This window comes from Rhinopithecus roxellana, chromosome 5 (assembly GCF_007565055.1).
Source record: "Rhinopithecus roxellana isolate Shanxi Qingling chromosome 5, ASM756505v1, whole genome shotgun sequence".
Taxonomy (NCBI): Eukaryota; Metazoa; Chordata; class Mammalia; order Primates; family Cercopithecidae; genus Rhinopithecus; species Rhinopithecus roxellana.
Window position 1 is genome coordinate 77,715,661 of NC_044553.1, and position 12,211 is coordinate 77,727,871.

At 58.5% G+C, this 12,211-nt stretch overlaps 1 protein-coding gene across 3 annotated transcripts; it reads left to right on the forward strand.

Moving 5' to 3' along the window:
* Positions 1-1,389: 1,389 nt before the first annotated feature.
* ISLR2 (immunoglobulin superfamily containing leucine rich repeat 2) lies at positions 1,390-8,828 on the forward strand. Of its 3 annotated transcripts, none has more exons than XM_010375998.2 (4): positions 1,390-1,982; positions 2,586-2,653; positions 3,235-3,344; positions 4,786-8,828. In XM_010375998.2, the coding sequence occupies exon 4, from the start codon at positions 4,794-4,796 to the stop codon at positions 7,029-7,031; it is 2,238 nt and encodes a 745-aa protein (XP_010374300.1). In that variant the 5' UTR covers positions 1,390-1,982; positions 2,586-2,653; positions 3,235-3,344; positions 4,786-4,793; the 3' UTR covers positions 7,032-8,828. The 3 variants fall into 3 exon arrangements, with proteins under 3 accessions (XP_010374300.1, XP_010374302.1, XP_010374301.1); XM_010376000.2 differs by having other exon boundaries at positions 1,681-1,999; XM_010375999.2 differs by lacking the exon at positions 1,390-1,982 and adding an exon at positions 2,279-2,305.
* Positions 8,829-12,211: the final 3,383 nt, after the last annotated feature.

The window sequence follows — 12,211 nt, forward strand, 5'->3', positions numbered from 1 at the left end:
CCCCACCCCTACTTCTACACACCTGATTAGTTGTCTGTTTCTTTAACGATCAAAGACTTGGGCGGCGGCGGGGTGAGGTCTTGGTTCCCGGCTCCCCAGCCCTCCCGTAACAGTGTCTTTATTAACGTTATAACTAACATTAGACCCGCTTCTGCGCGCCGGGCGGCGCGGGACGAGGTGCGCGCAGTCTTCTAGCTGAGCTCGGAGGCAGATCCAGAAGTCGCAGCTCCCACCCCAGGCCTCGGCGGACTCTGCCTGGGACGACTCGGGCTCCAGCCCTGCCCGGGCGGGCACTGGGCTCTCCAGGCTCGAAGGCAGGGGGTAAGGGGCGTCTTTCCCCCAGGGCAGCCTCCTGGAACAAAAGCATTTGCTGTAGAGTGAGCTAGAGCCTCCGGGGCCCGCGGGAGTCAGCTGCCGCGCAGGGGTGGTCACTGCGTCCTTAACCACCCCAGGTCTCCCTGCCGAACTCCTTGGCTTCTGCATCCCTGTCAAGACAGCAAGGAAAGGGGGTCTTCCCTGGTCCTCGGGCCCCGAGGTTTCCGGGTTGCTTATAGGACGGGTTCCTGCAGTCCCGGGAAGCTCCGGGCAAATAGCGAGCCCATTCTCCCTTCCACTACCCAGATTCTGCCTCCCTGCGGAAGGCAAAAAAGAAAGAAAGAAAATAGGTAAAAACCGGGGGAGGGCCCAAAGGCCTTGAGTCTCCCCGCCTGACGCCCCTCACTCAGTCCCAAAAAGTCCCCTGGACACGCCATCCCGGACCAGACTCAGCTCCAGCTGCTGGGTCCCTGCCTCCTAAGATCCTTGCCTGGCATAGGCTCCCAAGACCGCCCCCTCAGGGATCCCAAGACCGGGACAACTGCCCAGGACGCAGCTCCCCGCCCCCACCCCCACCTTGTTCGGCAGACAAAGAAGGGTGTGCTGGTCCCGCTGTCTGCGTCCGTCCCCCGACCCCGCAAGGCCTAGAAACCTCAGGGACTCACTCCCAGGCTAGGGACCCAATCCTGGCTGTCCCACCACAGGGTCCCCGGCAGGGACGGGTCACAGTGCTCTCACCCCTGGATCCTTCTCGAAGACACCTTCCCTGAAAGGCGCCTTGCGCCCTCCCCATGGGTGGGCTGGGGGGATCCCAGGCCGGAGCAGGTTGTGTGAAGTTCGGTGTTCTGAACTGGGGCTAAGCGAGATGCGACGGTCCCAGCCCGCTGGGCCGCCTGTAGCGACGGCAGGAGTAGGAGAGAGGGAGGGACGCTTGGAGCGTGAGCGCACCAGTCTGTTCATATTTAATTTACAAAGCAGCCTCCGAACCCCGGGCCGGGTGGTCTCTTTAGATGCTGCGCTCTTAGCCTGTCTCTCTTCCCCACCCCCTCCTCTAGCTCATTAAGATGCTCAACACTCAAATCGGTGTATTGATCTCCACGGAAGCCCCAAACCCGCGCCATCGACCCACCACGAGAGACCCCCATGGCCCAGGGTGATGGCTGTGGGACTTGGTGCGCCCGGAGAGCTCAGTGGCTACAGAAGGGGTGGGGATTCTTCGTGTCTCCCGGAGCCTGAACCCCTTTCCTGGTTCTGGCCGGTAGCCGTCTCCAGGGCTAACGTGGGCAGCGCAGGGGGGCGGAAACCGGGTTTTAGCCAAATGCCTCGACGTCGCCGCGCCTCCGCCTCCTCGTCGCTGAAAGAAATGTCGGGGTTTCATCAGAACTAGGGAGCGAGAGTCAGGAACAGCGAGTCTGCTGAAGCCGGCTGTTGAGTGAGGGTGTGAGACGGCGGGGCGGTGGGGGGCCACCGCGGCTTGGGGGATAGTGCGTGTGGGGTTGACCGAGTGTCTGCTTGAGAGGCTGGGAAGATATGGGGGGCAGGGATGGGAGAAATGCTCAGGCCTGAAGTCCCCAGCCCACCGTGCTCAGGAGTAGCGGACGTTTCGACACCATCCTTATCTGTGCTACTGTCTGCTGCAGCTTCCGTGCCCCGTTCTCCTGGAGCAGGCAAGACCTGGAGTGAGGTGCTTGGGTGAGCTCGGGAGAGCTTCCCCCTGCTCCGCCTGTCCCGCGGTGCGCTTAGGCCAATGAGTCGGGCAGTGGGCTTCAAGCGCTGGTTCAGCCACAAAAGACCAGATGTAAAGAGTTCCGGTTTAAGAGGTTGGGCAGGGCTACGGTGGGCTGGGGAGGGGAGCGTCCCTTCCCAGCACGCCCTGCAGGGCTGTGCGTTCTGGTCTCGGGTTAGACTAGCAGGCGGGGCGGAGGGGGGTTGGGGCGGCGGCAGCGGGGGGAGACTAGGGCTTATATCAGCCCAGATCCAGGCAAAAATGGTAGGGAGGGCGCGGCGCTCTGCTAACACTATCAATTATGCATCGTGTTGAACGTGGCTTCGGGGAGGAGGCGGCTAGCAGCGGGGGGTGCGGGAGGGAAGGGTCCGCGCGAGCTCTGCTGCGCGCAGCTCCGCGGGTCGGGCTCGAGGTCTGTCGGTGCCACCGCCTGCATTTGCAAAAAGAGTTTAAAGGCAAAGACACTCCTTCCCCCACCACACTTCAGCCGCGCGGCTTTCCTTCCCCCAAATTCCTCAAAGATGGTTTGTCTCACGTGTTGCAGGGCGTAAAAGCGGCTTGCATTCAATTAGCAGTGAAGCTCGCGGGCGCTGGCGGGACAGGCGCGTGAGGGTGAGTTCGCGTGAATGTGTATGCGTGTGCGAGAGGAGAACGGTAAGTGTCCCGTATGCAGGTGTGCCCGTGAAAATGCGTGTGAATGTAGCAGGGAATGAACACATTGATGCGATTATTACCTGACCATGGATGATTGTAACGTGCCAAGGTCGACTATGGGGAGGGTGTGAGGGGCTGTGTGTGCGCGAATGTGTTTGAACGTTGAGGGGGGTGGTGTGATGAGGGACAGTAACAACGTCAGTGGCTGTGTAAATGTGGGGGTACGTGGGTTATGGGGTGTGTAGTAGGCTGCGAAGAGCCCAGCCGGGACGGTGGGCGTGGGATGCCCCTTATGACCGACTTGTCTTGGCCTTGGGGAGGGTCTCCGTGGCTTTAACAAAAGTAGACCAAGCAGGAGGCGGGAGAGGCTATGCGCGTCCCCGCCAGGCCCTGGAGCGCGCAAGGACTTTCTCCAACCTGCAGCCAGAGAGGTGGGGGGAACGGACGCAAAAGGAAAAACTGAAGTGGTACTTTGGGGCCACCGAGTCCCCAAACTTACCTGTCCCTTTCTTTGCCCCCGTCCCCCGTTTTCCCCCCAGCCACAACACATGCGAGTATCTTCCTTGGGCTATCTTTCCTGCTCTGCCACACCGGATCTGGAGAAGGGGTTTCAGCCCTAGGACATTTACTGAGAGTCGGCGGATATTGGGTAAGCAATGGGGGCCACCCCACAACCTTGACCCAGGTGAGGGTAGGTCCAGCCTAGAGCACCCCATGGGGTGTGGGGCTGCGGGGGAGGTGCTGTCTGGGAGGAACTGAGAAGGGAGGGAAGGGACCCTCCCAGAAGAGCACAGGCAGAGTGAAGGAGCAGTTCCCAAAGGCAGGGTGTGGGAGGGGCTCTGCCAAACCTGACAGGCGCTCCAGAGGGGGCAGGGAGTCTGTGCAAGTTCGTTTGTGTGACCGGGCTTAAGGTTTTATGGAGAGGGGGACCTTAGGCACCGCAGGGCTGTAGAGAAAGGCGCAGAATCTTTCACCTTCTCCAGCTTCATTAGCTAGTGGCAGCCCCATGACCTGTTGGCTGAGGACGCCTCTGCCCAATGGGAGCCGCCTGGGGGACCTGAGAGGAAGGTCTAGTGACCACTCTCCCAACACACCTGGTCCAAACATGGGGGAAGGACCTCCTTCCCCATAAGGAAGGTTGGCAGAGCAACCTTCTTCTCCCCTCACAGGAGCTGCAGCCCCGGGCAGGTGACTTCGGCCTTAGATGCAGAAGGGCATGGGGATGGGCTTCCCCAGATCCCACATCTCAAGCCGTGCAGTGCAGGTCCTCCTATTGCTTCTCTGCTGGGTTTTTATCACAGTGGAGGGCTGTGTGCACACACGGGCGCATGCCTGTGTTCTTGTGGATGGGTCGGTTCGTGTGAGGACTTGTGTCCTTGTGTCTGTTAATTCTCACAATGGACAGGAAAGCGCTTTGTACCGTGGTGGAAAACGCTGTACAAATGCCGGTTCAGTTAAGAGAACAATGAGGTCTCCAGGGTCTATTGTATCCGTGTCTGGGTGCATATGTGTTTGTGAGTTTAGGAAATGTGTTGTGAGCCTCCTAATTGAGCATCAGGTCCTCTAAACGCCTGCAGAAGTTGGCGGTTTGATGATGAAGCCTCGCATCTGTTTGTATTGTTGTGCGCCTGAATGGGCGTGTATGAGAATGCTGTATGTGGGACAAAGGTTCCAGGGAGGACAGCCAGTCTCCGACAAAAATGTCCTTCCTGGGTAGGATCCATTTCACCGGGTTATAAACTAAGGCTTAGAAACACAGAGAGGGGTCCGTGAGGAGCCCGCTGGAGATAGGCGAGCTGCGGAGCCTAAGGAGGGGCCAGCTCCAGCGTGAAGGAAGGAGTAGGAAGGGAAAAAAGAGCGATGTACCGGGCCGCCGGAAAAGGAAATTAGGGCCCTGGGAGGGAGTATCCGTTGAACCTCCAGATTTTTATTGACCTTCACTTCTGGCCAAGAGAGGCTCCTGGCCATAGAGGTTACCGGAGTCCTGGAACTTGTGCTAGACGGGTTTGCGGAGGCAGAGCTTGATAGGGGAGGTAAGCTAGGGTTCAGTGAGTCACCTTCTTTCCTTTTCCCCTGGCTTCCATCTGCAGGAGCCGTGATGTTCCCCCTTCGGGCCCTGTGGTTGGTCTGGGCGCTTCTAGGAGGGGCTGGAGCATGCCCTGAGCCGTGCGCCTGCGTGGACAAGTACGCTCACCAGTTCGCGGACTGCGCTTACAAAGAGTTGCGCGAGGTGCCAGAAGGACTGCCTGCCAACGTGACCACGCTTAGTCTGTCCGCGAACAAGATCACCGTGCTGCGGCGCGGAGCCTTCGCCGACGTCACACAGGTCACGTCGCTGTGGCTGGCGCACAATGAGGTGCGCACCGTGGAGCCAGGCGCACTGGCAGTGCTGAGTCAGCTCAAGAACCTCGACCTGAGCCACAACTTCATATCCAGCTTTCCGTGGAGCGACCTGCGCAACCTGAGCGCGCTGCAGCTGCTCAAAATGAACCACAACCGCCTGGGCTCTCTGCCCCGGGACGCACTGGGTGCGCTACCCGACCTGCGTTCCCTGCGCATCAACAACAACCGGCTGCGTACACTGGCCCCCGGCACCTTTGACGCGCTCAGCGCGCTGTCACACCTGCAACTCTATCACAATCCCTTCCACTGCGGCTGTGGCCTTGTGTGGCTGCAGGCCTGGGCCGCGAGCACCCGGGTGTCCTTACCCGAGCCCGACTCCATTGCTTGTGCGTCGCCTCCCGCGCTGCAGGGGGTGCCGGTGTACCGCCTGCCCGCCCTGCCCTGTGCAACGCCCAGCGTGCATCTGAGTGCCGAGCCACCGCTTGAAGCACCCGGCACCCCACTGCGCGCGGGACTGGCGTTCATGTTACACTGCATCGCCGACGGCCACCCCACACCCCGCCTGCAATGGCAACTTCAGATCCCCGGTGGCACCGTAGTCTTAGAGCCACCAGTTCTGAGCGGGGAGGACGATGGGGTTGGGACGGAGGACGGAGAGGGAGATGGAGATGGGGACTTGCTGACGCAGACCCAAGCCCCAACGCCGATTCCCGCACCCGCTTGGCCCGCGCCCCCAGCCACACCGCGCTTCCTGGCCCTCGCAAACGGCTCCCTGTTGGTCCCCCTCCTGAGTGCCAAGGAGGCGGGCGTCTACACTTGCCGTGCACACAATGAGCTGGGCACCAACTCTACGTCAGTACGTGTGGCGGTGGCAGCAACGGGGCCCCCAAAACACGCGCCTGGCGCCGGGGGAGAACCCGACGGGCAGGCCCCGACCTCTGAGCGCAAGTCCACAGGCAAGGGCCGGGGCAACAGCGTCCTGCCTTCCAAACCCGAGGGCAAAATCAAAGGCCAAGGCCTGGCCAAGGTCAGCATTCTCGGGGAGACCGAGACGGAACCGGAGGAGGACACAGGTGAGGGAGAGGAGGCCGAAGACCAGATCCTCGCGGACCCGGCGGAGGAGCAGCGCTGTGGCAACGGGGATACTTCTCGGTACGTTTCTAACCACGCGTTCAACCAGAGCGCAGAGCTCAAGCCGCACGTCTTCGAGCTGGGCGTCATCGCCCTGGATGTGGCAGAGCGCGAGGCGCGGGTGCAGCTGACGCCGCTGGCTGCGCGCTGGGGCCCTGGGCCCGGCGGGGCTGGCGGAGACCGGCGACCCGGGCGGCGACCCCTGCGCCTACTCTATCTGTGTCCAGCGGGGGGCGGGGCGGCAGTGCAGTGGTCCCGCGTAGAGGAAGGCGTCAACGCCTACTGGTTCCGAGGCCTGCGGCCGGGTACCAACTACTCCGTCTGCCTGGCGCTGGCGGGCGAAGCCTGCCACGTGCAAGTGGTGTTTTCCACCAAGAAGGAGCTCCCATCGCTGCTGGTCATCGTGGCAGTGAGCGTATTCCTCCTGGTGCTGGCCACAGTGCCCCTTCTGGGCGCCGCCTGCTGCCATCTGCTGGCTAAACACCCGGGCAAGCCCTACCGTCTGATCCTGCGGCCTCAGGCCCCTGACCCTATGGAGAAGCGCATCGCCGCGGACTTCGACCCGCGTGCTTCCTACCTGGAGTCCGAGAAAAGCTACCCGGCAGGCGGCGAGGCGGGCGGCGAGGAACCAGAGGACGCACAGGGGGAGGGCCTTGATGAAGACGCGGAGCCGGGAGACCCAAGTGGGGACCTGCAGAGAGAAGAGAGCCTGGCGGCCTGCTCACTGGTGGAGTCCCAGTCCAAGGCCAACCAAGAGGAGTTCGAGGCGGGCTCTGAGTACAGCGATCGGCTGCCCCTGGGAGCCGAGGCGGTCAACATCGCCCAGGAGATTAATGGCAACTACAGGCAGACGGCAGGCTGAACCTCGGCCTGTCCGGCCCGCCCATTCCCGACCTCCACCTAGGGTGCCTGGGAGCAGCAGTCTAGGGCTGGCAGGACTTATGTCCCCCGTCCCCAACCTTCACCTACTCCTCCCCCTTCCCACTTCGCAACCTTGACTACTAGGGACTTCTAGTAGGGAGTGGGCCGTTTCACCAGTCCCCGCTACCCACGGCTGCCATTCTCCCTGCGAGCTGAATCCCTTACCCGCCAAGCACAGTGTTTCTCTTACCCCATGCAAGACTCCACCCGCAGACGATGGGCAATATCTATGTCCCTCCATTCCCAACGCGATTATCTGCGAAATCCGCCCCGCAGCCCGCCCCACCGTGGGCTCTGGAGCCACAAGAAACGAGCGAAGACGTTGGAAACCTCGCGGTAACGCCGTGGTTTCGGGGCCAGCCCGGGCCAGTGGAGTGCTGTGGGGTCGCACTTCGACCTCTCCCCTCCCCCTTCCTTTCTTTCTTTGTTTTTCCTTTTTTTTTTTTTTTTTTTTTTGACGCAGTCTCGGTCTGTCGCCAGGCTGGAGTGCAGTGGCGCAATCTCGGCTCACTGCAACCTCAGCCTCCCAGGTTCAAGCGATTCTCCTGTCTCAGCCTGCCGAGTAGCTGGGACTACAGGCGCGCGCCACCACGCCCAGATAATTTTTTGTATTTTTAGTAGACACGGGGTTTCACCATGTTGGCCAGGATGGTCTGCATCTCTCGGCCTCAGGTGATCCATCCGCCTCGGCCTCTCAAAGTGCTGGGATTACAGGCGTTAGCCACTGCGCCCGGCCCCTCCTCCCTTTCAATCCCTACTCCCAGAAGCCGGGATTCGTGGCAACCCCTAATTTTTAGTTCCAAAGTCATCTCCCAGCAGGGAACCAAATCCTTCTGTCCCCCCACCCCCACCCCACTTCTGGCCTGTTGGAGTCCAGCCCGGTGCCTGGGGCGCCTTTCAGCTCCGCGCTCAGATTTTCCTGTTTTCGTTGTTTTCAAAGACAGCGACATTTCGGGTCTGGTGCTAACACCCCCTTCCCAGCCTCTGGGAAAATCGGGTGTGTGTGTCGGGGGGTAGGGAGGGAATGCGTTTTCTGTTGTCTCTCTCCTAACTTAAAGCGCCGCAGGACCGCGCGCCTCTTGGCGGCTGAGCGCGTGGACTTGGTCCCGGGCCAATTTCGTTGTCCGTGTGTTGGGCTTTCCGGAGGTCTGTGCGCCCAACGGCGCCGCTCCCGCGTATCCACCCAACCCAGACCCAGCTGGAAAGCGCCGGAGGCGGAGGAAGCTGACTGTGGCCTCCCGGGCCACGGCTCTCGGGAGGGCTCGCGCCCTAGTTCGCACAAAGCCTGCGCGTGACTGTGCGACTGTGCGGTGGGATCCGGATGCAGCCGAGCCCCTCTGTCCTCGCGTCTCGGTCCTCGCGTCGCCCCGGCCCACCCGCCCCTGCTTCGGCGGGAATCGTTGTTTGCCCGGCGTGTAGTCCCTGACAAGCGTGCCCTGTAGGAGAAAAGTCTGTGTCCTGTAAAGTGTGACGGTGTAGTGTAGGGGAGCGGGCGGGGGTGCAGATGGGCGGGGAGGGAGGGAAAGGGAGGGGCGCGGCGCGGCGACTCGGGGCGGGGTTCTTTTTTCCATTTTGAAAGAAAGCGTCGGGGTTGGGGTGGGGGGGGTTTCAGTCCTCGGGATCTGCCGTCTTCGCGAAGCGCAGCACAAGCGCGGGCCTGGGACGGAGTAGCCCCCGGAGCCCGTGCCCTTTTCTAAACGTGTCTGTATGCAAACAGTCAATAAAACAATCGATTTGAGCTGGGCTCGATGACTTTTTGTCAGGGGACAGAGGGAGGAGGCCTGGGCGATGAAGGAGGAAACCACGGAAGGAAGGAGCGCCCCCCCCCCCCAACCTCCCGTTGCTATCTTTTGAGTGATTTCGTGTTTGTGTGACCATCCCGTGATTTTTTGCCAGGTGTTTGCACCCAACCCTTCTCTTGGTGTCTCCAACTCCAGGGTGGGGTGACAAAAAATGAGGGCAGGCTGGAAGTGAGTAGGGGGGAGGTTGCAAGAAAGGAGGGCGGGTGTCTGCAGACCCTAAACACAGGGAGTCTGAGTGTGTGTCCACGTACGTTTGCACTCGAGAGTGTGCGGCACCCTCTTTCACTTGAGACTGTCGGTGTAGTGGGGTGTGGCTGTGTGTGGTGTCACACTGCCCAGTTTCTGTGTCTCCACATCAGCCTTTGAGTTCCCTGAGAAGCCGATGGGAAGAGAATGGGATTCATAGGGACAAGACTGCTGTGGCTTGCACAAGAGAAGTCACAAATAACACAAAGTACAGAGCGGGCAAACGATGTAAAGCAGGAAAAGGGGAGAACCTGGCCAGGCTAATTGCCCAGAGCAAGCGGGCACGTTTGGCCTGGGAGCCAAGTGTGTGTGTTGTGTGGGTGGGTGGGGAGCACTTAGTGAATGATGCATGGACAACCGTCAGGGTGTGCTAAGGGGGTGCACCTGTGGAATCAGGGTTGAAAATACACTGATTTCATAGTCCTAGAAAGGGGGTTTCTTGGGTGAGGAACAGGAGAGACAGGGGGACCAAGAAGAGAGGCTGTGGTCCTGCCCAGCCTAAAACACAGGGGTTGGGCTGCTGTGTGTTTCAGCTGAATCCCCCTAAGATAGGAAGAGGCAGGGAAGAGAGGTGGAAGAAGAAAGCAGCAGAAATGGGAAGCAGAAAAAGATTCTACCTCCCCCCTCCCTTCTTCCTGCTTCCAATTTCTTGCCCTCTTTTGCTGTCTCTGTGGGTCTTCCTAATTGGACCAGTCCAGGCTGGGAACAGGCCCAAGTTCCAATGCTCAGCATCCTACCCCAACCTCAGGTCTGTCCTCTGGCGTAGGTGGTGGCTGAGACACTTCTTGGGGCCTGAGCCCAGGTTCCCTTCCCAGACCAGCAAAGCTGTTTTCAAGAAAAATTCCCTTCTGAGGGCCACAGACTGAGCCCTGCCCCTGGTCACAGCCCAACACTGCAGTCCACCCCACTGCCTGGGACACAATTCAGGAATATTATCTTTTAGGAAGATGCCTGCTTTGTTCTACCTGCAAATCCTACCTCTGAGCAGGGGACAAGGACTGGCCCAATTCCTAGGGTCTAGTTAGAAATCCAATGACATGATTGCTTCTGGGAACAGGCCTGTCTGGGGCCAGTGAGTGCTCAGCAGTTTTGATGCAACTCAATCATCTGGTCATGGGTCTCTAGTGGGAAGACAGACCCCTTCCTTTCCCTGCCTGCCCTAGGAATTGGTGGCCCTCCTCGAGACCCTCTAGGATGCTGAGTGTCACTAGGGCAGGTGGAGAGGAGCTGAAAGCTCTGCCCCTCTTTGTCCGGGGCCACACATCCTAATATATTAGCAAACACTACTCAGCTAGACCTTGTGCCTTCTGGGTGTGGCCAGGCCCAAAGGCTCCATTCACAGGCAGGAATGAATAGTGTTGGAGGCCAAAGACCAGGGTGCTGGGACACTCTGCCAACTGCCCACTGAGATCCCAGCCCTCTCAGGAACACTCTAGTTTCTTCCCAAAGGTTGGGCACATGCACAGAACGGTCCCCAGCCTCTGGCCTTCCTTCCTACCTCTTTTTAAATGTAACTAATTTGGGCCGGGCGCGGTGGCTCAAGCCTGTAATCCCAGCACTTTGGGAGGCCGAGACGGGCGGATCACGAGGTCAGGAGATCGAGTCCATCCTGGCTAACACGGTGAAACCCCGTCTCTACTAAAAAAATACAAAAAAACTAGCCGGGCGAGGTGGTGGGCGCCTGTAGTCCCAGCTACTTGGGAGGCTGAGGCAGGAGAATGGCGGGAACCCGGGAGGCGGAGCTTGCAGTGAGCTGAGATCTGGCCACTGCACTCCAGTCCGGGCGACAGAGCGAGACTCTGCCTCAAAAAAATAAATAAATAAATAAATAAATGTAACTAATTTAACTTAATTACATTAAAATAAAATGTCTTCAACAAGCTTTCATTTCCTCTCCCTCATTCCTCTCTGTTCTAAGTTGTTCCAATTTAACTACCAATTTGAGGTTGAATTCTTTTTCACAGTATCCCCATCAGGTAGTTGTACAACTTTGGCTTATACTTGTCCAGAGATGGGGAGCTCACGTTTCACTCCCCTCTTCCAGGGAATCAGTTGTTTAGCAGTTTAAAATGTGTCTCTGCCTGGCTTCCACCCCTCAGGCCTGACTGCCACTGGCAAGTGCTCTGGGAGAACCTGCCAGGTGTGGAGGTGTAATCTCCACCTCCGACCCTCTGTCCCTGGCTCCAAGGCTTTCCATTCAATACAACTTTTTTGAGTGTTTCCTGTATGCTTCATGTGCTGTGCTAGCTTCACTCTCTCCAGTGTATCTTGCTGTAAAACTTATTTGGATACCACATGGAAATGGAGTCTAACGGCTTGAGGAGTGTGTGTTGTGTGTGTGTGTCTTGGGAGACCTGGTAAATGGTCAGAGAATGCAATATGACAGCAGTAGCTTCAGAACTCAGAGCAATTTATCAGGAGCAGTAATTCTCTGAGCTACAGAAACCAGATGGCCAGGACGTGGCCTTGAATAGGATCAGAAACCTGTCTAAAGAAAGGTGATATGAAAAGAGTGCCTCCTCCCCCAACATGTTTCCTAAAGATCAGCTGAAATGAGAACCATCTTGAAGATCATTAAAGTCCATTACTATAAAAGAACAAAGGAAGGCAGGGCTTCTTTGAGAAAGAAGCAGCTGGGGTAGGGTCCTCTAGTCCCAGATCTTGTGTCTGGAATGGAGCCCTCCACCCATGACATCCAAATAACAACCACAACTAAAGCGAACATCTCCAAAGATTCGTTGTCAGTACACATATGGCTTGTGACTCCCTGATAGTCATCTCAGTTTTTCCTCCTGGATCTCAGTGGAATGCATTTTGGTAGGTAGAGGGAATGGAGTGGCATCTTGCCATGACTACCCTGCCCCACATTTGTTAACAGAGCCCCAGTTATGAGACACTCCATAGGGGAAAAGGGACCTGCTGTCTGCACAACAGGAGGCATCACCTGCAAAGAAGGGACCATGACTGTGTAAGCACAAAGCAAGAAAAACTGGGGAATCTCCTTTCTCTGCAGAAATCCAAGCCTGTACTCTGCAGAAAGCCAAGCCCTAGTACCAGGACATAAGAAAGGCCC